Source organism: Sminthopsis crassicaudata, chromosome 4 (genome assembly GCF_048593235.1).
Source record: "Sminthopsis crassicaudata isolate SCR6 chromosome 4, ASM4859323v1, whole genome shotgun sequence".
NCBI classification, from domain to species: domain Eukaryota; kingdom Metazoa; phylum Chordata; class Mammalia; order Dasyuromorphia; family Dasyuridae; genus Sminthopsis; species Sminthopsis crassicaudata.
This window is the reverse complement of record NC_133620.1, coordinates 402,336,493-402,359,801: the sequence shown is the minus strand read 5'-3', so window position 1 is coordinate 402,359,801 and position 23,309 is coordinate 402,336,493. Positions and strand designations below refer to the sequence as shown.

The 23,309-nt window shown below is 33.6% G+C and overlaps 1 protein-coding gene across 3 annotated transcripts in view; it reads right to left on the bottom strand.

Annotated features, from left to right (window-relative positions):
• The window catches only part of LBR (lamin B receptor), a 59,579-nt gene that overhangs the window by 10,274 nt on the left and 25,996 nt on the right, over positions 1 to 23,309 (bottom strand). For all 3 annotated transcript variants that reach the window (XM_074262630.1, XM_074262628.1, XM_074262629.1), the window contains exons 2-10: positions 14,913 to 15,091; positions 12,895 to 13,083; positions 10,891 to 10,974; positions 10,477 to 10,669; positions 9,126 to 9,322; positions 6,814 to 6,868; positions 3,661 to 3,852; positions 2,934 to 3,037; positions 1,779 to 1,904 (exon numbers count right to left, since the gene is read on the bottom strand). In XM_074262630.1, coding sequence (XP_074118731.1) covers positions 1,779 to 1,904; positions 2,934 to 3,037; positions 3,661 to 3,852; positions 6,814 to 6,868; positions 9,126 to 9,322; positions 10,477 to 10,669; positions 10,891 to 10,974; positions 12,895 to 13,083; positions 14,913 to 15,077 — 1,305 coding nt within the window. In that variant the 5' untranslated portion in view covers positions 15,078 to 15,091. The remainder of the gene's footprint in view (positions 1 to 1,778; positions 1,905 to 2,933; positions 3,038 to 3,660; positions 3,853 to 6,813; positions 6,869 to 9,125; positions 9,323 to 10,476; positions 10,670 to 10,890; positions 10,975 to 12,894; positions 13,084 to 14,912; positions 15,092 to 23,309) is intronic.

Below are 23,309 nucleotides of genomic sequence, written 5' to 3'. Positions count from 1 at the left end.
TGTATCTCTTTAAAGATTCCCATACCCTACCACATTCCCAATTTCTAGCTCTCTATTCCCTGAGCTCCATCTTGGACAGTGCTAAGAAGATGAACTAGATATAAGAAAATTGTTTTTCAATACCTCTGGTTTAATTCTTGGGCTTTTTTCTTTTTTTATCTGCTTCTAGGCATGATTCCCATTATTGAAGGATTAGATATTTATTATTTAAAGAGAGGCTCATGTTAAAATTTCTTGGGAAATTACTCAGTCCCTGCACCCATTCATCCACATATCAGCTCTAGTTAGTAGAATTAGCAAGACACACAACATAAAAATTCCTAAGTGAGATCCAAACATTATTATGAATATTGTTTCCAGAGGAATGTGGATGGAATCAGAGCTCTACAAAGAGCTAACTAAAGAAACATGCTATATGTCACTTTCTTACTAGTATGCCATGCTATTTCATTCTGGTTAACAATCTGCCCTACCAAACTGTAAATTACTTGAAGACAAGAATCATGTCTGATTTGTCATCTGTATCTTCTAAAAACTATAATAAAACAGGGTATCTGAGTGAAATTTTGAAGTGAAAATGATAAGTGTAAAATTTGAGTGTGAACAGTCAGAGACTACATAGAAATATATAAAATAAAGACAGAACATCTAAATTGGAAAGGCTTTCTGACAGCTTAGAAGACTGATACTAGAGATACCACTATACAACTGTCAGATTGGCTAAGATGACAGGAACAAATAATGATGAATGTTGGAGGGGATGTGGGAAAACTAAGACACTGCTACATTGTTGGTGGAGTTGTGAAAGAATCCAGTCATTCTGGAGAGCAATTTGGAACTATGCCCAAAAAGTTATCAAACTGTGCATATCCTTTGACCCAGCCATAGTACTACTGGGCTTATATCCCAAAGAAATACTAAAGAAGGGAAAGGGACCTGTATGTGCCAAAATGTTTGTGGCAGCTCTTTTTGTTGTAGCTAGAAACTGGAAGTTGAATGGATGTCCATCAATTGGAGAATGGTTGGGTAAATTGTGGTATATGAAGGTTATGGAATATTATTTCTCTTTAAGAAATGACCAGCAGGAGGAATATAGAGAGGCTTGGAGAGACTTAAATCAACTGATGCTGAGTGAAATGAATAGAACCAGAAGATCACTGTACACTTCAATGCTGTATGAAGATGTATTCTGATGGAAGTGGATATCTTCAACATAAAGAAGATCCAATTCACTTCCAGTTGATCAATGATGGACAGAAATAACTACACCCAGAGAAGGAACACTGGGAAGTGAATGTAAATTGTTAGCACTACTGTCTATCTACCCAGGTTACTTATACCTTCAGAATCTAATACTTAATGTGCAATAAGAAAATGGGATTTACACACATATATTGTATCTAGATTTTATTGTAACACATGTAAAATGTATGGGATTGCCTGTCATCGGGGGGAGGGAATGGAGGGGGGGGGGATAATTTGGAAAAATGAATACAAGGGATAATATTATTAAAAAAAATTACTCATGCATATATACTGTGAAAAAAAATTCTAAATAAAAAAATAAAAATTAAAAAATTAAAAAAATTAAAAATTAAAAAATAAAATAGAAGACTGATACTAACCATAATTGGATTAATGAACAGTAACAATAGGTTGGGAGAGCAAGAGTAAACATCAGAGAAGCCAACATCAATAGATCTTAAAAACATAAGATTTTTATACATATATAAAATATATTAACATTTTCTTAAAACTCTGTTATTGGGAATAATTACCTCATTCCAGAGAGCATCCACCACATACACAAGTTGAAAACTGTTAACCAATACCATTGCTACAGATGGGGTTTCACGCTTTTGGACCTTCATTTCCGCTAAAAGCATTATTAAGTTAATAACGACCTAAAAGCAAAGATGTGGGGGGAAAAAGTACAAATGAATCCAGAATAAGTGGTGAAAAAAGTTCTATTCTCACTTAAAGGATCTGAAATTGAATATGGTTCCTCTTTGCACCATGCAGATCTTAATTTCTCTGACTTGGTACACTGTTGTTGAGAATTGCTGTACGTACCATCATCCTGAGACCAACTTTCCCAAATTTAAAATGGCTAGTTTCAGAAAGCCAAAATAATTCATGCCTGAATATTTACTATCTGCTAGGGCTGGGAACACTTTAGCTTTCACAGACATAGCTCTTAGGAAACCAGTTATTTCCAGGCATGATGAGGCATCAAAGGAGAACTTTCTTAGAAAACATTTACATTTAAATGAAAACAATTAAAAAGTATAAAGAAAATCTGTAAATCTCCTACTTAAACAGATATACCCACCTGAAGACAGTGTATCTTAACTACTGATCTCCATATGTACATTCCAATTACATTCCAAATTACATGTTATGTAGTATATCATACTATTAACTGCTGTTTCAGATGTGTTAAGTAAGTCTCCAGGATAAAAGTTAACTAATTAATTTTTACTATCATAACCCACTGTTCCTTCCATGCAGCTTGACCAGCTTTTGCAGTCTAAATTATGACTACCTGTATCTCTTTAAAGATTCCCTTACCCTACCACATTCCCAATTTCTAGCTCTCTATTCCCTGAGCTCCATCTTGGACAGTGCTAAGAAGATGAACTAGATATAAGAAAATTGTTTTTCAATACCTCTGGTTTAATTCTTGGGCTTTTTTCTTTTTTTATCTGCTTCTAGGCATGATTCCCATTATTGAAGGATTAGATATTTATTATTTAAAGAGAGGCTCATGTTAAATCATCTAATCATCTAATTTTGCATGACTAAATTTAGGAAGAATTTATATTTAGGGTTAAAAATAAAGCATCAGCTATTTAGTTTTTTGTTTCTTGGGATTTTTAAATCTTAATACAGAAGTTGATCATCTATATTACTAATTTTAAGAAAGGACTAACCCAACCAATCAATCCTGGACGCAATTCACAGAAATATTTGAGGTCAAAATGTCCAATTCGTGGATTTAATTCACGGCCAATAAAGAAATCATACACAATATTTCCTGCAAAAGAAAAAGTATTTTTTTTCAAAATTATTTCAGTTCTGATCATGGAAACCTAAATTCTCAGCATTATGTACTTTAAAAAAACAACTATTTATTGAATCAGGATTTGAAATAAAATTATTCATAAATTACAATGCTTATTAGCCAAGAATAGGTAATTAGTATAAGAGAAAGTGTGCTTGGAACCTGAATACTTGGATCCAAATTCCAACTTTCTACTTGGTATAACACAAGCAAGTAATTTCCTCATCAGTAACATGTAGAAATTATATCAAATGATATGTGAAAAACTATCTTGCTCTAAGCCCTAGGACCTATAAGCAATTTACTAAAAATGGTACAATGACATTAAATACCTAAGCAGAGAAGAAGGAAAGAGAACATATCAAAGAGTTAGAAAGAAGGTATTTCTATTTTTTCTTTAAATTTCTTTCCCACCTTCCCATTTCAAAAAGGTTCAATCCCCAAATGTTTGGAAAATTAGTAGCTGCCTCAAGTAGTAGAGTTCACAAAATTCCACATGAAGCCATGTTAAAAAAAAAAAGAAGAAGAAAAGAAAAAAAGCCAAAGAAAAAAAAAAACTTTTTTTTTTTTTTTTTTTTTTTTAAAGGAATGCTCACCTGATTTTCCTGGAGATAGCTCATCCTTGGGTGCTTTCAAGGATCGGACATAAAGATAAATGCTCAAGGTTACAGAAAATACTGTAGCTGCAACTGCAAACTGAAGGAAGTGGTCATACACATAATAGAGCTCTATCCCCCAGTACAGAGATGTTCCAATGACTACAGATGTCAAAATAAAAGCATAAAATCCTTTAAAAAGAAAAAAAGTTAGCAGTTAATTAAATGAGAGAAAATGTAAAGTGCTACAACAATGGAATTTTTAAAGACTCAGTCTCCACTATATACAATCAATAAAGTCAAGACATTATGATGCTATCGGTCATTTGGTACTCTCTTTTAAGAAGACAAATAAGAACCAAATTAATAATTTAATCACTAGATACCTAAAACTTCAAAATATGAAATGATAATCACTTAATCTTTACACTGAGTTGCTACTTCTCAGGGCAAATCACTGAGTTCAGAAGCATAACAGAAGTTTGCATGAAGTTCTAGAAGCCAAACTTCCAAAACCGTAATACACACATTAAGAATCTTGATCACTGAAACTAAGATCTCATTACATATAGTCAATCACATTATCATTGTACATGAACATTTCCTACTGCTCTAACCACCCTCCCCACCCCTTTCTAGCTCTAACTCTAGGAAGAGCAATTAAATCAATACAATTCTTGCTTTTGGAAAAGGTATATGAAATGACTACCCCATAGGTCCACTTCCCTAACTTAATGGCTTTTTCAGTTATCTACCCCACTGAAATATAAGCTCCTTAAGGACAGGATTATTTCTCTTTTGTATCTGTATTCCCAAAGTGAGCACAGTACCTGTCACATAATTAAGGTGAAAAAAACTTTTTTTGCGGGGGGGAGGAAGTAGAGCAGGGAGATGTGGCAATTTTAATGTATTAATGGAATTTTATGGTAACTTCTTTTATAAAGAATGCTTCTGTAAAACAGAGTCAAGAATTATCTTTACTGTGTTCATTTTTAAAATTAGATCTTTTGCAACTGGGGTTTAAGTAAAACAGTAGACTTTTAAATTCTAATTGTTGTACTTTGCCCAATTTTTATTACATATTGTACCTGATAAAGTGATAAGAACAACATAACTATTCTCTTTCCTAATGTCTGTGTGGGTTAAAAAGAAATGATTTATTCAAAAATTTTATACATATATATATACACATAGAATTGCTTGCTGATTTCTTCAGTCATTAATTCTTAATATAAGTATTATTTTAATGTAATATGTTTCTCAGATCCCCAAGTCTTAGTACTTTGCTCAATCTTTGAGAACAATGGCTCTCATAAGAAAATAAAAATGAAATTGCTTAGAAAAATATAAACTGAGGTGGTTTATAAGCTAGGTGATGCAGTGGAAAGAGCATCAGTCCTGAAGTCAGGAAGACCCTAGTTCAAATCTGGCCTCAGACACTTAACACTTCCTAGCTATGTGACCCTGGGCAAGTGACAACCCCAATTGCCTCTCCCCCCCCCCAAAAAAAAGCATCTATATATCTATATATATATATAAATAAAAACTGGCATTCAAGGGAGAAAAACTATAAAATGCTTATGTCAAGAGATCTAGTAACAAAAACTAAAACAATATAATTTAACAAATTTCCAAAAACTTAAGACATAATCTTATGATGAAGACAGTATCCCAGTGAGATTAAATCTAGTTCTAGTACCCTACCCATTATCCCAGAAGCTATAATGATAAAGGCATTGGATTGTAAGCTTCTGGACAGTAAAGCTCCTATTACATTTCTTTTGTGTGTGTTTGTGTCTGTGTGTATCCATGTAAATCAATATTATGCATATACACATATGGTATACCTATAAAGAAACTATAATATATGTCTGTTAACCAAAACTAGAGTTTATACTCTGGTATAGAAATTTATACAAACCAAAATATCCAGATCAACACTGTATCAGTAAAACTTTCTCAGCCACTTATTTACATGGTATAATTGCTTACATTTTGTTGAAATGAACCTAAAAATTTAAGAGTCCACCAAGGGCATTATATGTGCAGTGAGAGGCTCTGGGTCTATTCTACTTATTATTTCAGCAACCTTGGACAAGTTATAGTTTCCTTCCCTATAATATGATGCTGAATCAGATGAACTCTTAAGGTGCCTCTCAAGTTCCCAAGCTATCCCCCCATACATAATCCAACTATGTTCACTGAACGCAAATGCTAAAAATATCAAAAGCAGAACTGCTTCTCTCAAAGGTCTAGATATTGAAGAGGGGAGAGCAGACAATCATTCAAATATACACATTACTATAAATCAGAAAATTAAGCTGGGGGAGAAATTACTTATAACTGGAAAATCATGATATGGGTAGATATAATACCCCACTTCCATTATCATAATAGATTGAGTTGCCCTGGGTTCTTGGAGGCAACAATGGAAGACAGGCCCTGGAAGCCCATGAGTCTAGAAAGGCTCCAATATTAAATCTGATCACATTCTTCAGAACCAGCCAAACTAAATGTGGGAAAGGTTTATTACCAAGAGATTGCCATTAAGCAATGAATTTTTTTTTTTTGGCCAAAAAAGGTCATGAAGACCATTTACTAAGGCATAAAGAGGGGGCAGTTTGTATGCATGGAATAGCTATTCATACTAACAAAACCAAAGGTCCAGAGAAAGTAGAAGAAACCTATTGTACAAGGTATAGTCTACAAAGATATAATTTGTTAATCATTGTTCTAATGAAAGTAAAAACCATTATCTATACAATAATTCATAAAATTCTAAAAGTACCTAGCTTAAGGTGTAATGTGAGTAAATAGTTTAGGACTCTAGAACTGCATACATATTTTATTATTATTATTATTATTATTGGGGTTTCTTTTGTTTTGTTTTGTTTTTTGCTGAGGCAATTGGGGTTAAGTGACTTGCCCAGATTCACACAGCTAGGAAGTGGTAATTGTCTGATTTGAACTCAGGTGGTCCTGACTTTTTCAGGGCTGGTGCTCTATCCACTGTGCCACCTAGCTGCCCCTATAAATATATATATATATATATATTTTATAGAAAACATTTCAAGTGCCATATTGCTAAACTAATCCACCCTACAGAGTAGAGAAGCCTCTAAGTAACAACTGTATTAATTCAACAAAAATTACCATTTAATCTATACTTTAGTCTTCTTCCACTACAAAGAGGTGTTCCTTCTACTACCTTAGGAGAAAGAAAAAAAAAATGATTAAAAGCATGCACATCAACTAAAATTCAATCAAAATAGCCCTCACCAAACCTGCCTCTTTCAAATGCACCCTAACAAATGCTTCACTTTCCTCTTATTAAAGACATGATGCTACTCCCCATCATCCCCATGCTCAAAGATTTTTCCTGTTTTTAACTGCAAGTTCTTCACCTCATCCCTTTTCTTTACTAGTATATGCAATGAGTCTTATTGATCTCACTCCAAAATATTTCTTCCAATCATCTTACTCTCCCAAATACCAGACTATCCTAGTCCAAGATTTGTTACTACATAGCAACAGCTTCCCTAAATTGTTTCTGTCTCCAGTCCTTTTTCCCTTCTAAACCATTCTATACATCATTACCAGATTTTCCCAAATTAGCACCACATTCACAATGCTACTCAAACCTTCATTGACTCTCCAATACCCACAGAAAAAAAAAAAACTCCTCTAACTAGTATTTAAGTACCCCTAAAATATGGACATAATCTATTCAAATAAAATTCCAATATTTCAACTCACTCCTTAAGTCTTTTCAGATAACTTACAGTACAATAAAAAGAAAACTAAATTTGGAAGTCATGGGACATGAATTCAAATCTTGACTCCACAACTTACTATGATATTGAGTCTGTCACTTGACCTAACTAGGGCTCATTTTCCTCATCTGTAAAATGAGGTTTAGACAAGTGCCCTCCAGGGCTCCTTCCAAGTTTGCATCTTCCAGTAGCTTCTGGGCAACTTCAGCTCATTTCTTCATCTTCTCTTCTACACCACAGTAGTACTTGTATAGAACTCTCATTGTGGTACTTATTTTGATAGAAAGCCAAATGCACAGATATATTATCTCTCCATCCTCAACAGTAAGAACTAGCTACTTCCTTTGGCACATCCCACCTTATAATACAACTATACAGATAGCACATTCAATAACTACGTCCTGAACTGAACAAATAAACAATTTTCCCAAAGACAGAAGAATATTACTCCCCAGAATAGCTATTCACTCCTTAATTAAAATTTCACTAATTTAGAACTCATAATTTGACTTATCAAAATTAATTTATCTCTTCAACATATAATTATTTGCACATTATATCTGCCATTAAATTGTGAGTTCCTTGAAAGCAGGAGTTAATTGTCTTTTGCTTTTCTTTATCTCCCCATGCTTAGCACAGTGCTTTATAAAAGTTAAGTGGCTGACTATAAGTCAGAATAGGGTACTTGAAATATATATAACCTATTTAAGAATCCACAATTTAGCAGTGTCCTTGTGGTATCTGTCAAATAAAATGTATCTACTCATTAAATCAATCTGACAATTCTTTCCTGGTCTTTAATCTGTGCTATCCTACATAACAAAGTAAAAAATAAAATTCATTTCTTCATAAATATCCTACAATTACAACTAGTACTTCTTCTTCAAGTAAGCTGATTTAGTAACATTTTACTACATATTGCAAACCTACCATCAAAATACTGAGAATTAATATTATATATCATATGATAACAAACACATTTTTGTTGTTACATTAGAATCTAAACTCCCTGAAACAAATTCAAGATTAACCCACTTTTTAATATATACTAAATTTCATAATCAACTGTTTTAGTGAAGTTCCATTATATTTGCTACATGCCATTTTTCCCCCCAAAGGTATGCCTCTATATAATAAAACTAATCCTTTCAGTTTACAAGCAACTGGCAAACTTACAAGGACCAAGAATAAAACCTTTAAGTTATCTGTTTTAATAAGCTTTCTTATATTGCATATAGAAGGCAAAGTATGTGTATGTGTTTAATTCAGAATACTATGAAATACTCAACAATTTCAGCAATTTTATGGAAATTAAAAGCTCCTATAATATAAAATATGATGTCCACTCAAGTTTCTTATACTATATCCATCTTTAGTACAATCTGAAACATAAGATATGAGTAAAAGGAATTTTATTTTTGTATCCAACTTCCCATTACTCAACTGAAATTCATATGAAAAGTTATATAAATCTAAGTAGAATAGCTTAAGTCTTAATTAGAAAATGTTTTTACGAAATATAGAAATTCAGACTTCAAAACATGTGGTTTTTGAGGACTTACTATGTGCAAAGTATTATGACAAATTCTATGGAGAATAAAGAAATTTAATTACAGAATCATTGTTCAATTTTTATTTACATGGGCAAAATTGAAAAATTCTCATGCTATCATGCTTAACAATAAAACTTACCTTTCCAATTGGCAGGAGATGGAGGAGGGCTTGGAGAAAAAACCAGAGTAGACAGACTCCAAACACTCTGGTTTCCCATAAATTAGCCAAAGGTGGCAAAGGAGGAGGAAGATTCGCAAGACTGGGATCCTCTTCCCTACACATCAACAATAACATAAAGAGCATAACCGGCAGACCAATCATAATGGAAAAAGCTCCTATAAAATAATCAATAGTCAAGAATCAAATTCTGATGAAAAGTTTAAACAGTCTTAAAAATATATATATATTAAAAAGACAAATGCACTATCCCAATGGGAAAAGTAGCACTCTTTCTTATTAGCACCTCTTTTCTGATACACCTCCAGATACTTGTACCAACTTTTCAACTAATTTTCCCCCCTCAGGCAATTGGGGTTAAGTGACTTGCCCAGGGTCACACAGCTAGGACATGTTAAGTGTCTGAGAGCAGATTTGAACTCAGGTCCTCCTGATTTCAGGGATGATGCTCTATCCACTATGCCATCTAGCTGCCCCTCAACTACTTACTGAAAGAGTCTGAAATTATATGAGAGGCTACTCATTTTAGTAACAGACATTTTTCATTTCTAGAGACTAAAAAGACAACTTTCGTCATTTGGTCAATTCTGTATAGTTATCAAGATATTTAGTCTTTATAGTAATGAGCACTAGATTATCTGAGAAGAAATGAGGAATTATCCAGGATCTTAAGAGTATTATTTCTATAGTTAATACTCTTAAAAAGTTACAAAGAATGAACTGAGTTCTAATGTATTTCAACTAGATATTAAAAAAAAAGATTGTAAACTTTCCTCAAATACACCAAATTATAAAACAAATATAACAGTTGGCACAAATCAATTAATGCATGCTTCAGTTAAAAGAAGTATGGTAATAAAAGATTTTCTGTAAAGTGTTTACTAAAAAATTAATACAACAGGCTGAATACTTCCTCTTTAATTTATTTTTCTCTATATATCACTAATTTGTTGAGTCAACTCCAGTCTTTTGAGATCTTCTATTTGTTTTTTTCCAAATCATTTATCAGAAAAAGATACTAGAGGAGACCCAGTAACATTGCTAGTTTTTCTTCTCCAAAACTGGACCGTCCTAAATGATTCAGTGTAAAGGTAAATGATTGTTCAACTTTAAATATGAACACTTGCAGTTCAAGTAAAAATTCCAGAATGGTAACCCATAATGGATAATCTAAAAAACAATCAACTCCTTAAAATCATAAGAGGTTATAATAGAATATTAACTAAACTTGATTAAAATGTCCTCAAAGTCCTTTTTAAGATTTATGATTGTAATTTCAATTAACTAAATAAGTACTTTCTAATATACATACCAAATCCTCCTCCAAATTCGAAGTCCTCTGGTTCTGTAGCTGTCATTTCAAAAGTTCTTAAGGATTTTGGTCCTTTTATAATATTTCTCTCTTCTTTAGAAATTATTTCTTCAAATTTGATCTCTTCTTTTCTTGGGCGAAGGCTATATTGTGTAGCCAGATAGCTGCTTTCTTGTGATAAATAAGATTTGTCCTAATTTGTAAAAAAAAAAAAAAATTAACCATCAGAATTAATACTAGTATTAGACAGCTTTTTCTGCAAGTTAAAATGTCAGTATCCTTTAATGACAATTTAATCAATAAAAAACACAAATAACAGTTCATGAGAAAGCATTACGGTTTATAGTTCATTTCTTCTAGAAAAGCCATGTTAGCAAAAAAGGGAATGCTTAACAAAACAACAGGTTTCCATACCTGAATGTTTCTGTGAGATACATCATTCCTTTCTATTCGATCAGGTTCACCGTTGTATCTGCTAATGCTGTTTCCACTTTGTTTCTAATTTAGAAAATAATACACATTTTAATAACTTTTGAGGATTCAGAAAATGTTATAATAATGTTTAAGCAGTAACCATAAGTTAACGATACATGTGACCTTGCAAAAATATTTAAGTTTTTCTGATAACCAGAAAAATTAACCAACTGATATGTGAAACAGGAAAAGAAAATCACTATCCCATAACAATTGACAGTAACAAATTTAATTAGTAAGTTCATCACAGGAATGAAAGAAATGATGATTACTTAAGGATTACTGTTGCTGACAAATCATGCCAATTATATTCAATAAAAATTGCTAACTTATAGAAGTTTCATTTTTTTAATGTTTGAATAAAATTTGCTAATGTGGAATCTGTCTCTTTGCAAAGCACTATTCTACCTCTTTCTGAAGACAGCATTTTTCTAATAGTAGACTAAGAGCTTACAGCAGTGTTACTGGATAACATCACATTGTCAGAGATTCCATAGAAAACAATACAGATGAATCAATAATAAAACTCTTAACACTTTAGGAAAATTTATTAAATCATGTAACACTGATTAAGTACTAAAAGAAAATTTTCTTTCAAGGGCAATACTTCCTTTAGAATGCTAATGGAGTATAACATTAATACATTAAACTCTAGGCCAAGTTATAAGTCCATCCTAGTTTATTCTACTTTTCATGCTATGACTGTGAGCTACACTTATCTAATAGTTTCAGTTATAAGCTTGTATTCACTATTCAATAGTATCAATAGCCAACAGTAGTCAATCATTCAATCTTGTTGCCAACATATAGGAAAGCTAAGGTCATGGAAACTAAGACCAGAAGATCTAATCAGTGACCATTATCAAGCTGTGGTGGAACAGAAAGGTCAAAATTGCTGGAGAAGGTGATGTTTTAATGTGTGCATACATGGGAAATAATCATTATGGAAAGAATTCTGTTAGATTGATATGACTAAAGTTGTTATATGTATTTTATGTAACAATTTAAATACCAGTAGTTACATTAAGCACATTTAATTATATTCACATTCAATATTTTTACTAACAATTAATTAAAAACATCCTCATAGCATCACTTCTGATTACTTAAGTTGACAGATTAGAATGAAGTTAAAATTTGTTCCATTTAATATAAACATTTATATCAAAGAAGATAATTATAGAATTTTAGAATTTTACAAGATTTCAGACATCACCTACTTTGACCTCATTTTACATAAGGATGGAAAGAGAAACCCAGAAATGACTTGCCCACAGTCTCATTCAAGGCTTTTGATTCCTGTTTCACAACCAGTTCACACAAATTTGTGTATGAATTAAAAAATGATTATACTTAATAGAAATTTATTCCAATGAGTAGGTTTTTGTTTCTTTTCATCTACTCTGGAAGAGTATTTTTATTTCAAAACTATAACACTAAAAATCCCTACATGTAATGTTAAATCATCTTTTTAAATAAAGCTAAGAAATCTTATTTTTCATTATCATTTTTTATAAATTTGCAATTTATTACTTCATATTTATGCTAAGAAAAACACAATTTTGTATAACTATAAATAAGGTTAGTGTTGTTTTAACAGCAATACAGTGTAATAGCAGTAACACACACTAGCTTCAAAATCAGGAAGACGGATCCGACAAAATCACGGCCGGATCCGACATGTACTAGTTGTATAAGTGTGGACAACCTTTCACTTGCTCAGAAAACTCTCTAAAGATGCTAAATCAAATTAGCTTCTTTATCCAGTATTCTAATGAAATTAGAAGACCACACCCAAAACAAAAATTAATGTAAAGGAAAAGGCTATAATATGTTAAAATTTTGATGGAGACTTGCATAGCTAAAATTTACTCTAAGAATATTAAATATTCCTAAATATTATGAAGGTCTGTCTTAGAGTCTTCATGAGAAAAGTCCCAGTACCAAAGGAGTCAAGTTGATTTCCAACATTTCCTTCTTTTCTTTAATTTCTGCATGCTGGGAAGCAGAACGACGTAGGCTTTTTGGGGGACGGCCAGGGGAACGGGATCGAGAACGAGATCGACTCCCTCGGCGTCTAGAAGGAGAACTAGATGAAGAACCACTTTTCCTTTGCCTGAATGATGTTAAAGGCTGTAAGAAGTTGGGGAAGAAAGAGAAAAAAGAAATTCCACAGTTAGTTGTACAAATATAAATGTATAAAATACAGAGATATAGACAGACTTTTTTAATAGGAAAAAAGTAGGTTCACTCATAAACATGGCCTCAACATACTTTAGGTATTAAATATGCAAAAATATTTACTGCTTACCTCTTTAATTTAGCATTAGGCTATTGAGGACTTATGAAAAAAATTTTAACACTCAAAATCTCCCTCCACAGAGCTACATATTGGTATGTACTGACTAGTTCAATCCACTCTTTGAAGGACACTCCCTCCCAAACTTCAAGATGACTGCATTTTTTCAGCCCACATAACTTAATTAACTCTTTGTTAAATCTTTTCAGGAGAACTATATGTGAGTTATAATTAAGATCAACAAAGATCTAAATTCTTTGAAAAACCACTGGTACCAATAAGTATCTGGCCAACTCAAACAGTCCAGTAAAAATTGTTTTTGCTCACAACTGTTGTACACAAAACACATTAGTGAGGCTTGAAAGTAAATGTAAGATGCTTCACTGCTTAACTGATGTTTCATAATAACTTACTTTTAAAAGGCAAATCTTAACCATAAACTAGATTTCCAAACTTGACACATCAAAAGCACATCTGGAATTGTTGGCCTTCATCCTAATGAGGAGGCATAACTGAGAAACACTTGTTTCCATTAAGATGGAGCGAAACTGGACTAGTCTAGTCAAGAAGAATCTCAGAAAGCAAGTTTTTCAAGTTATAAATTTTATTAAAGCAGAGAATAACCACAACATGTTCTACTTTTGGTTTTCTAGTTTCAAATTCCAATTATTAATAAAGGAGAATTATGTTGCAATGACTCCCTATTACCTCTGGAATCAAAAATACAATTCTGTGGCTTTTAAAGTACTTTCTAAGCTGTCCCCTTTCTGTCCTTCTGTCTTACTCATTTCCACACACTCTCTAATCCAGTGACACTGGCCTCCTTGTTATTCCTTGCACAAGACACTCTATCTCTAAGTATTTTCACTGCTACCTAGAAGCTTTCTCTCCTCATTTCTGGCTTAAAATCATCTCAGAATCTGAAATTCCATCACCTTCAAGAAGACTTACTTAGTCTTCCTTTATTTTAGTGCCTTCCTTCAGAAATGATCTCTAATTTATCTTGCATGTAGCTAACCTGTACAAAGTTATTGGCTTATCGTTCCCCACATGAAATTGTGCTGTAAGCATCTAAAGGAATGGGGAAGGGGGGGTACAGCATGGGGACTGATTCTCATCTTTTGTTGTAATCCCAGTTCTTAGCAGAGCCTGGCACATAAGTTTAATACCTGTTGATAACTTTTATTTGGGAAGTTGAGGGAGCATGAGACTGATGTCATCTTTTCTACTCAGTTGTGAAAACACAATAAAACTTTTGATTTTGATTTTGTTTACAATTCCTAAGAGGCCATTGGGAGATAAAAGTCATCCCACTAAGTATACTTCTTATCCATGCTATTCTCTTCTCTGTGCATCTTTGTCTCTTTTATTGACTAGGAATACTAAAAAAGTATATTATTTGTGTTTATTATTTTAATAATAAGATAATAATACAAAAGGAATGCTTTACAATTCTCTCTCAAAGAATTTACACTATTAGTTTTTATTTCTATTTCTGTGGTTCACTGGCTCCAAAATTCCCTACTTGTATCTTAAGAATCTCAAACTAGGAGGGAAAATGATCAGAAATTATAACAGCAATTTCCTAGTAAGTTAAATAAGACACCAATAACATTGGTAGTTATTTCTTAAATATGTCTTTGTACAAAAACACAGCACTTACCTTTAGGTCACTTTCTTTCAATTCAAGTTCAGTTCCATCTTTGTATTTCACAGTGTAAAGATGGGATTTGCTATCTTGACTAAGTACTTCCACCTCATAATAAAGTGAACTCCCGGGCCAACGTCCTCTTACTACCTCACCATCAGCAAATTTCCTGCTTGGCATTTTCCAAAATTAATCTGAAAAAAAAATTAAACATATGGAATAAGGATACACAGGCTTGACAGTTCTACCTTTTCTATTATAACTGGATGTCTTACTTGCCTGAAATGCTCCCTCTTCTACCTTCTACAGCAACCTGGCTCCTTCAAGACACAGCTTAAATCCCACCTGGTAATGCCGCTAATGCTTTTTCTTTCAGATTACTTTCATTTACTCTGTATATCTCATGTGTGTACTTAGTTATCTAAAATGTATCCCCCATTAGAACATGAGCTACTTGAAGGCAGAATAGCACTGTTAGGTCTAAGTCATACTACCATTTATTACTATAGGTTCAACTAAGTCATACATAGACGTTTGTGTTGAGGAATAGTTTCACTTACAGGCTACAAAATCGGGGGGGGGGGGAGGGGGGAGAGTCTCTCCAAATCTATACATGAATAATAATTTTTCTAAAGTTGAGATAACATTTTCAATTCTTATTTGTAGCCTTATGGAATGAAACAGAACTCAGATTATGTTAACTCAACCTGCACTATAATCCACTGAGGTCTCTGCTTAAATAGGTACTTTTCTCTACTAAATCATCATATGGAATTCTTTGGTGCCACAGTCCATATCAAAACAAAAAACTTATCTCCTTAAAAAACTAAGCTGAAAATGCACCTGGCCACTTAAAATACTTAAACTTAAATACTTTGTATATTCACAAATCTGCTTCTGTTATCTATTAAGGGTTCTTGAAATACTCTTAACAATTCCTCCATTCCATGACTTATTTCTCCACTTTGCCATAGCAACAAAGATGATCCTTGATTTTTCTATCCTCCATATATATATGTCCACCAGTTCCGAAATTTCTTTATCTGTTCATAATTTTTTATCAACCCAGTTTTTCCTTTGCCTTACAACCCCTAACCTGTAACCCAAAACTGTTCTTTAACATCATCATAACTTCCATTCCCTTCATTCTTCAGTTCTTTCCTTGGTCATTAGTCCTACAATAATTTTTCCTCTCCCTATATTCTCTGCTAACACCCTCAATGCACACCTCTCTAATCCAGTGACACTGGCCTCCTTGTTATCTCTGATCCCTTCTATATCTCCTACTTGACTTCTGCCTCACATGAAAAAATAGCCAGTCTTCTGATCACAGCCAACCAATCATCTGCATATACTCTTTATTATCCCAATCCCTACTTCTTCTCCATCAGATTGCCCTCACCATCACCATTGTTTAGTTATTAGATCCCTTCCTACTGCCTAGAAATACACATACACCTCTCTTCTTAAAAACAAACAAAAAAACTCTCACTGATTTCCCCCACCTTCAGAGCTAGAGCCCTGTTATCTCTACTCCCCTTCTCAGCAAAATTTCTTGGAAAAATAATCTAAACTGGGCCCTTCACTTCTTCTCTTTTCACTCTCTTCTAAAACCTCAGCAATCTGATTTCCCACCTCATCATTCAATTGAAACTATCCTCTCCAGAATTACCAATGATCTCTTAGTTGCTCCAATATAATAGTTTATTATCAATCACCATCATTCTTGGACTTTCTGCAACATATTGATTGGTTCTCCTTTTGCCTGACTTCTCAATATCCAAGTCACACCCTGGGTTTCCAGGAAAGAATGAGGAGAGGAAGGAAGGAAAAGAGAGAGGAAGGGAGGAAACCAGCATGTATTAAGTACTTAATATGTGCTAATTGCCTTACAAATATCTCATTTGGTTCTCACAACTTTCCTGAGAGTTATGCACCACAATTATCCCCATTGAGGAAACTAAGGTACACATCAGTTAGGTGATATTCCCAGAGTCACATTGCTAATAAATGTTTGAGACTAGATTTTAACTTGATTATTCCTGACTCCAGTGCTTTTACCACTGAGCAACCTTAACTGTTTTCCATGCACAAGTGATCTCCAAAAAGACTGCTCTTTCTATCAAGCCTAATGTCTCACTAATCTTCTTTCTACCTTCTAGACTGCTTCCCTACTTCCTAACAAACATGCTCATGTCTTCCCATCCTCTCACTTGATCTAGCCAACTCCTCTAGGTAAAGTCTGCCCTTGGCCCTTTTTTACATTTTCCTTTTATTCTTGGTCATTTCATCAACTCCTATGACTTCCACTGTCATCTCTGCGCAGAACCATTTGTGAATGCACCCCAGTCTCTCTTGAGCTCCAATCCCCTATCAACTGTTTGTCAACTACTTCAAAGTGGAAGTCCAAAAAGTTATTTAAAACTCAACATGGTTCAAAACAGAATTTACTATCTTCCCAGCTTCATCTCTCTTCTGAAATTCACTATTACTACTAAAAGGATACCATCCTCCTAATCAATTAGGCTTATAAGCTCTGTGCCATCCTCCATTCCTCATTCATCCCACATACCTTAATCTCTACTTTCATGTCATCTCTCCTCTATGATCTTATTTTCATCCACACAGCCACTATTCCTAGTTCAGGTCTTTGTCACCTCTTGAGTAAACTCTTGCTTTCTGATTAGCCACCCCTGCCTCACCTCAAGTCTCTACTTACTCCAGTTCATTCTCCACTCAACTGTCAAAGTGATTCTTATTCAGTATGTATCTGACTATATTTCCCCTTATATCCACATTCAATAAGTTTAATACCTTTCTATGACTTCAAGGACCAAGATAGAAGCAATCCTTTCACAACTCTCCACTCATTTCAGTATTCCACTGACCACAGTAGTTTTCCAGTTTCTCACTGCCCATAGCTCCCCTTTACCTTGCACAGATAAAAGAACCTCACTTCACATTTCCCAGAAAAAAATGAAGTCATTCTCTGAGAGTTCCCTCTTATCCCTACACCTTTTCTTCATCTCACATTACAATGACGCATTCTGCCACTATCTCTTCTTTCAACTCGTCTCATATAAAGAGGTAACCCTTTCTCTTCCCAAGGAATACCCCTCCAAATGCACAAATGATCCTAATTCTATTCTGTCTTCTCCAGAAGACATCTCCTCTCTCCCTAATTTTCAGTCTTTCTTGCCTCCTGGATCCCCTTTTACCCACAAATATGCCCATCATCCCCATTCTCAAAAAACCTTTACTTGATCACAATTCTCCACTAGCTCTCATTCCTAATTTCTAAAGATTTCACACAACAGATACCTTCACTTCCTCTCCTTTCTCTTTTCCTTATTTTCAGCACTCTAGCTTCTGATTTCATCATTTGAAGTTGCCCTCTCCAAAGTTACCAATGACCTCTTATTTGCCAAATGCCTTTTCTTCGGTACTCATCCTTCTTGACTACTCTGACATTGTTAATCATGCTATTCTTGTTACTTTTTTTCTTTCTAAGGCTTCTGTGACCCTGTCTTCTTACCTGATCCTTTTATTGGATCTTTAGTCAGAACATGCCTGAGCCCTCAAGGCTCTGGCCAAGACCCTCTTCTATTCTTCCTGTACTATTTTGCTTAATAACTTCATCAACTCCCATGGATTCAATTATTATCTCTGTGAAATGCTATTCCTTACACCTGACATTACCTTTTCCCAAAATTTTCACTGACTTGCCTCCATATCTGAAATACAATATCCTGTCTTATCTATGCTTCCTGGCTTTTTTCCAGTCTCAGCTAAAATCCCATCTTCTCCAAGCCTTTCCTATTTCCTTTCTTCTTAACACTTTTTTTTCAATGCTTTTCATCAGTGACTATCTCAAAATATCCCATATCTATTTTGTTTGTACATAGTTAAACAACTATATGCTGTCTCTCCCATTAGACTGAGCTCTTTGGGAATAAGAACTTTTTCTTTTCCTTTCTTTTTTTCTTTTCTTTTTTTTTTTTCTTTTTTCCAATACTTATCAAATTGTCTGGCAGATGACAGGTCATTATAAATGACTTACTGAAAGGTAAAACAGGATCCCCGCCCTCAATTTCACATTTTATTAAGGGCAACAACATACAAACAACTATTTATATACTAGACAGTGTAAATTAGATGTCACACATACCTTCATCCACATAAGTCTACCCTATTTGAGTATAAACTCCTTACCACCAGAGACTTTCTAAACTGTCTTTGGATCCCTAATTATCACAATGCCTAGAACACAGCATAGATTAAATAAATGCTTCATGAATAATAAATATATACATCTTCACTTGAAAAGAGAAAACATGAACTAGAAGAATCAGGCAAGTCTTCCATTATGTTCAATGATTAACATAAGTAATTTTTTTGGTGGTTAAACAAATTAAACGAACAGTTTATTAATTGGTAAATATTGGTACAGAAAATTAAGAGATTTTAATGATATCTAGGATCATGATAGAGGAATGTTTCAGATAATGGCTGATAAACAAGGCAGTACTGATCTTATAGGATTTGTATCTGGACAGGATTTCTGAAAATATTTTAACTAATTAAAAAGATATGTATATGACATGCAAATAGAAAAAAAACCCTATTTGTTTTGCCTCTAAGGGAGATTGTTTTTTATAAAGTCTCCAATTTCAGGGAAAACTAGAAAAATTTCAAAGAGAAGAAACATACAAGTCAGAGGGGGCTGGTCAACTTGCCTAATATCTCATATACAGGAAATGGCAGAGCAAGGTTTCAAACCAAGTCTTCCTTGGACTCTCCAAGGGATGCCCTGTACATTTTGCCTTGCTATCTTTTAGTTCACATACAACTTCTCACATAATCATCACTATGTAATACAAACATCAATACTTACTAATAACTATCAAGCAAATGTAATGATGTCAAATAGAGAATCAAGTGAGTATGTAATCATTGTAGAAATTATCATATCTCCTTATTTTTCCTTGAATATGAAGAATTAATAAAACAATCTAAGACAAAGTAAAATGGGTGGGCAAGTTGATAATAGAACTCTATTTCCTATTCTGATACCATCAAAAATAGTCTCATCAATTTTCTATTCTTTTGACATTTTTCTATAAATTCAATTCTTGCTAAAAACTTTGCACACACAGACTTATTAGTTATTTTCTCATATCCAGAGTTACCAAGAAGCTCTTTCAACAATAGCTTTCATTTTTCTCCAACTAGATTCCTCATTTTCAAGTTTTCTAAACTTACTTTTTTTTTTTTTTTTTGCAGGAAATAAATAAAGCCAAAATTAAGACCTAGGGAATAGATGCTTCTCTGTTAAGGTATGAGAAAAACTCGGGGAAAAGAATACCAAGTGCCTTGCACAATATGACAAATTTAAAAGGATTGCAAATATTTATAAAACTTCTATCAGATTGCTTGCTCTCTTGGGGACAGGGGAGATAAAGGAAAAAGGGAGAAAAATTTAGAACACAAAGTCTTATAAAAATGAACGTTGAAAACTACCTTTATATGTATATGGAAAAATAAAATACTATTGATAAAAAAGAATATATGGTCAAATAACTTAGATCACAAAGGTCAGTCTTGGCACAAATTCTTCCTAATATAAGAAATACATAATCAAGAAAGGTGCTTGTAGAAAAGAGAAAACCAAGACTAGAATCAGTGGCAGCAGAAATCGTAGAAATTCTGCAGCTATATGAAGACCAAATTGTCACTTTTTTACTTGTTCTTCCTATTACCCATTCTCTCTTACAATCTATCCTTATTAGATACTGCCAAAATAATCTTAAGGCACAGATCTGATGTTACCTCCTTCAGTGGCTCACAAGTGCCTACATAGGATCAAATTTTGAAAAAAAAAATACAAACTTTCCCTTAGTATGGAATCTTTCAAGATGATCTACAAGTTCATTTATCTTTCCTTTTTTATTTCAGATCATTCCCCTTTAAAAATTCTACATTCCCATTCAATCTGAATAACATCCTTCAAAATCAATACATTTGTATGCCATTCCTCTGCTTGGAATGCATCCCGCTGCTCATCTCTACTTTCCAGGTTCAATTAGGTACCACTTCTTCCCATCTCCACCTCCACATCCCACTCCCCCATCCCCCCATCCCATTTACAGAATCCTCAGTCAATGCTCCTTACTACTGAGATTTTTTTTTGAGTTATTTCTATTTGTATACATGCCCTATACCCTCAGTAGAAGTTAAGTTCCTCAAGTACAAGAACTGTTTCAATTTTTGTCTTTGTATCCAGTGCTAACAGTCTTTCACAGGGTGCTTAATAAACAAGTATTAAATTGAATTCCTTACATCCAGTTCTCTCAATAGTGTGTAAAGCATGACTTTAAAATTTCCTGCTGACTGAAAACATTGCTGTATTTTTACAGCCACAAGGAAAAAGATACTCAACTACTTAGCACCATGAAGACTCTCTTCCTCCAAGCCAAACAAAAACTAATCTATTTATAATCTCTGAAAAGACAAAGTAATTTAGAAAGGTACAGAGTATATACCCTACATAAATAAAGATATACAAAGCTAGGATATAAATGAAGGTACAAGAAGTTACACCAGCAAGTCTCAGAGGCTGACTGGTATAGTTTGGAATATTATGAGAAAAAAAGGTAAAATACTAAGGGATATTTTGATTACATAAAGTTAAGGATGAATTTTCTTTGTTCTGCATAAAAGGCAGAAGCACTTTCACTTTTTTTTTTAAACTGGGAAGCAATATCTAAGACTTCCCCCCACCTGATGCAGTAATGCCAAGTTTCTAGAAGCCAAAAAAAAAAAAAAAAAGTCAATCTATTTATTATTATTATTATTGTAGCGTTTCATTTACCAGCTATATTGAATGGGTAATTTTACAGCATTAACAATTGCCAAACCTTTTCTTCCAATTTTTCCCCTCCTTCCCGCACCCCCGCCCCCAGATAGCAGGTTGACCAATACATGTTAAATATGCTAAAGTATAAATTAAATACAATATACGTATACATGTCCAAAGGGTTATTTTGCTATACAAAAAGAATCGGACTTTGAAATAGTGTACAATTAGCCTGTTAAGGAAACCCAAAATGCAGGTGGACAAAAATAGAGGGATTAGTGGTTCATAGTCATCTCCCAGAGTTCTTTCTTTGGGTTCAATTCATTACTGCTCTACTGGAACTGATTTGGTTCATCTCATTGCTGAAGAGGGCCACATGTCCATCAGAATTGATCATCATATAGTATTGTTGTTGAAGTATACAACGATCTCCTGGTCCTGCTCATTTCACTCAGCATCAGTTCATGTAAGTCTCTCCAGCCCTTTCTGAAATCATCCTGTTGGTTCCACCTATAATCTTGATTCCACAAAAGGAAGGTGCTTCTGAAGCACAGGAAAAACTAGAGCTAATATACATCCATGCCAAATGGATCTCATCAAAAATTGTGCACAAACCACACACATTTTTTACAAATATTTAAATTATTTTGAGTATTTTTTTTTTTGCTACATCTTCCATCACCAAGTGCCCACAGTTTCCTTTTTTTTTTTTAATTAAAATGTATTACCACACTAGCTATGCATTTTTTTTTTTGAGCTAATCACAAACTCAAATTGTGAGATGCAAAGGATACTATAGATCATCTGGTCCAAGGATGTCAAACAGTGGTGTCCAGAGCCCATAATTCTCCCAGTACAGACTCATCTTATTTTTGTAACAAATATTTAATAAAAATATAACATAAAGCTGAAGTTTTCTAAGTCAATATGTGATCCAGGGGGATATACTGCTACCTGAGTTTGACACCACCAAGCTGGTATATATTTCCTTACATATAAAGGCAAATGAGGCCCAATGATTAATCAACTTGCCTAAGATCAGAGAGAATAACTAACATAATAATGTTTGGACACAAGTTCTCTCACTGTCCTCCAATCCTTTCCTCTACATGGAACCCTCTCCAGCTACTTGATATGTAAACCTAAACAACCCCCCTCAAAATGTCTCAGCAATGTTTGCATAATCCTGCTTTCCCCAAGAATGAAAAGCATGTGAATCTTCTATAAAGCAACTCATCTTTTCTCTTGGACAGCTTTTAAAACAGAAAAGAAAAAAATCTTGCTAGTTCTTTCCCCTGTCATTTACTACAAAATAGCACAGCCATATCCCAATTTGGTGTATTTTCAGTTGGAGAGATAAAAGGAACAAAATTCAAGACAGAATTTATAACTATTGTGCGTGCTAAAGATCCAAATGGAGAAAATGGTTAAGATATATGTATATATTCAGGCACTCTTGAATAGACTTTAGTCAAATTTTACTTTAAGGAAAACTTTTGTACATTAAGTTAAATATCCTCACTCCTACTGTTCCCCTAGAATGCTTCTCCATTGAC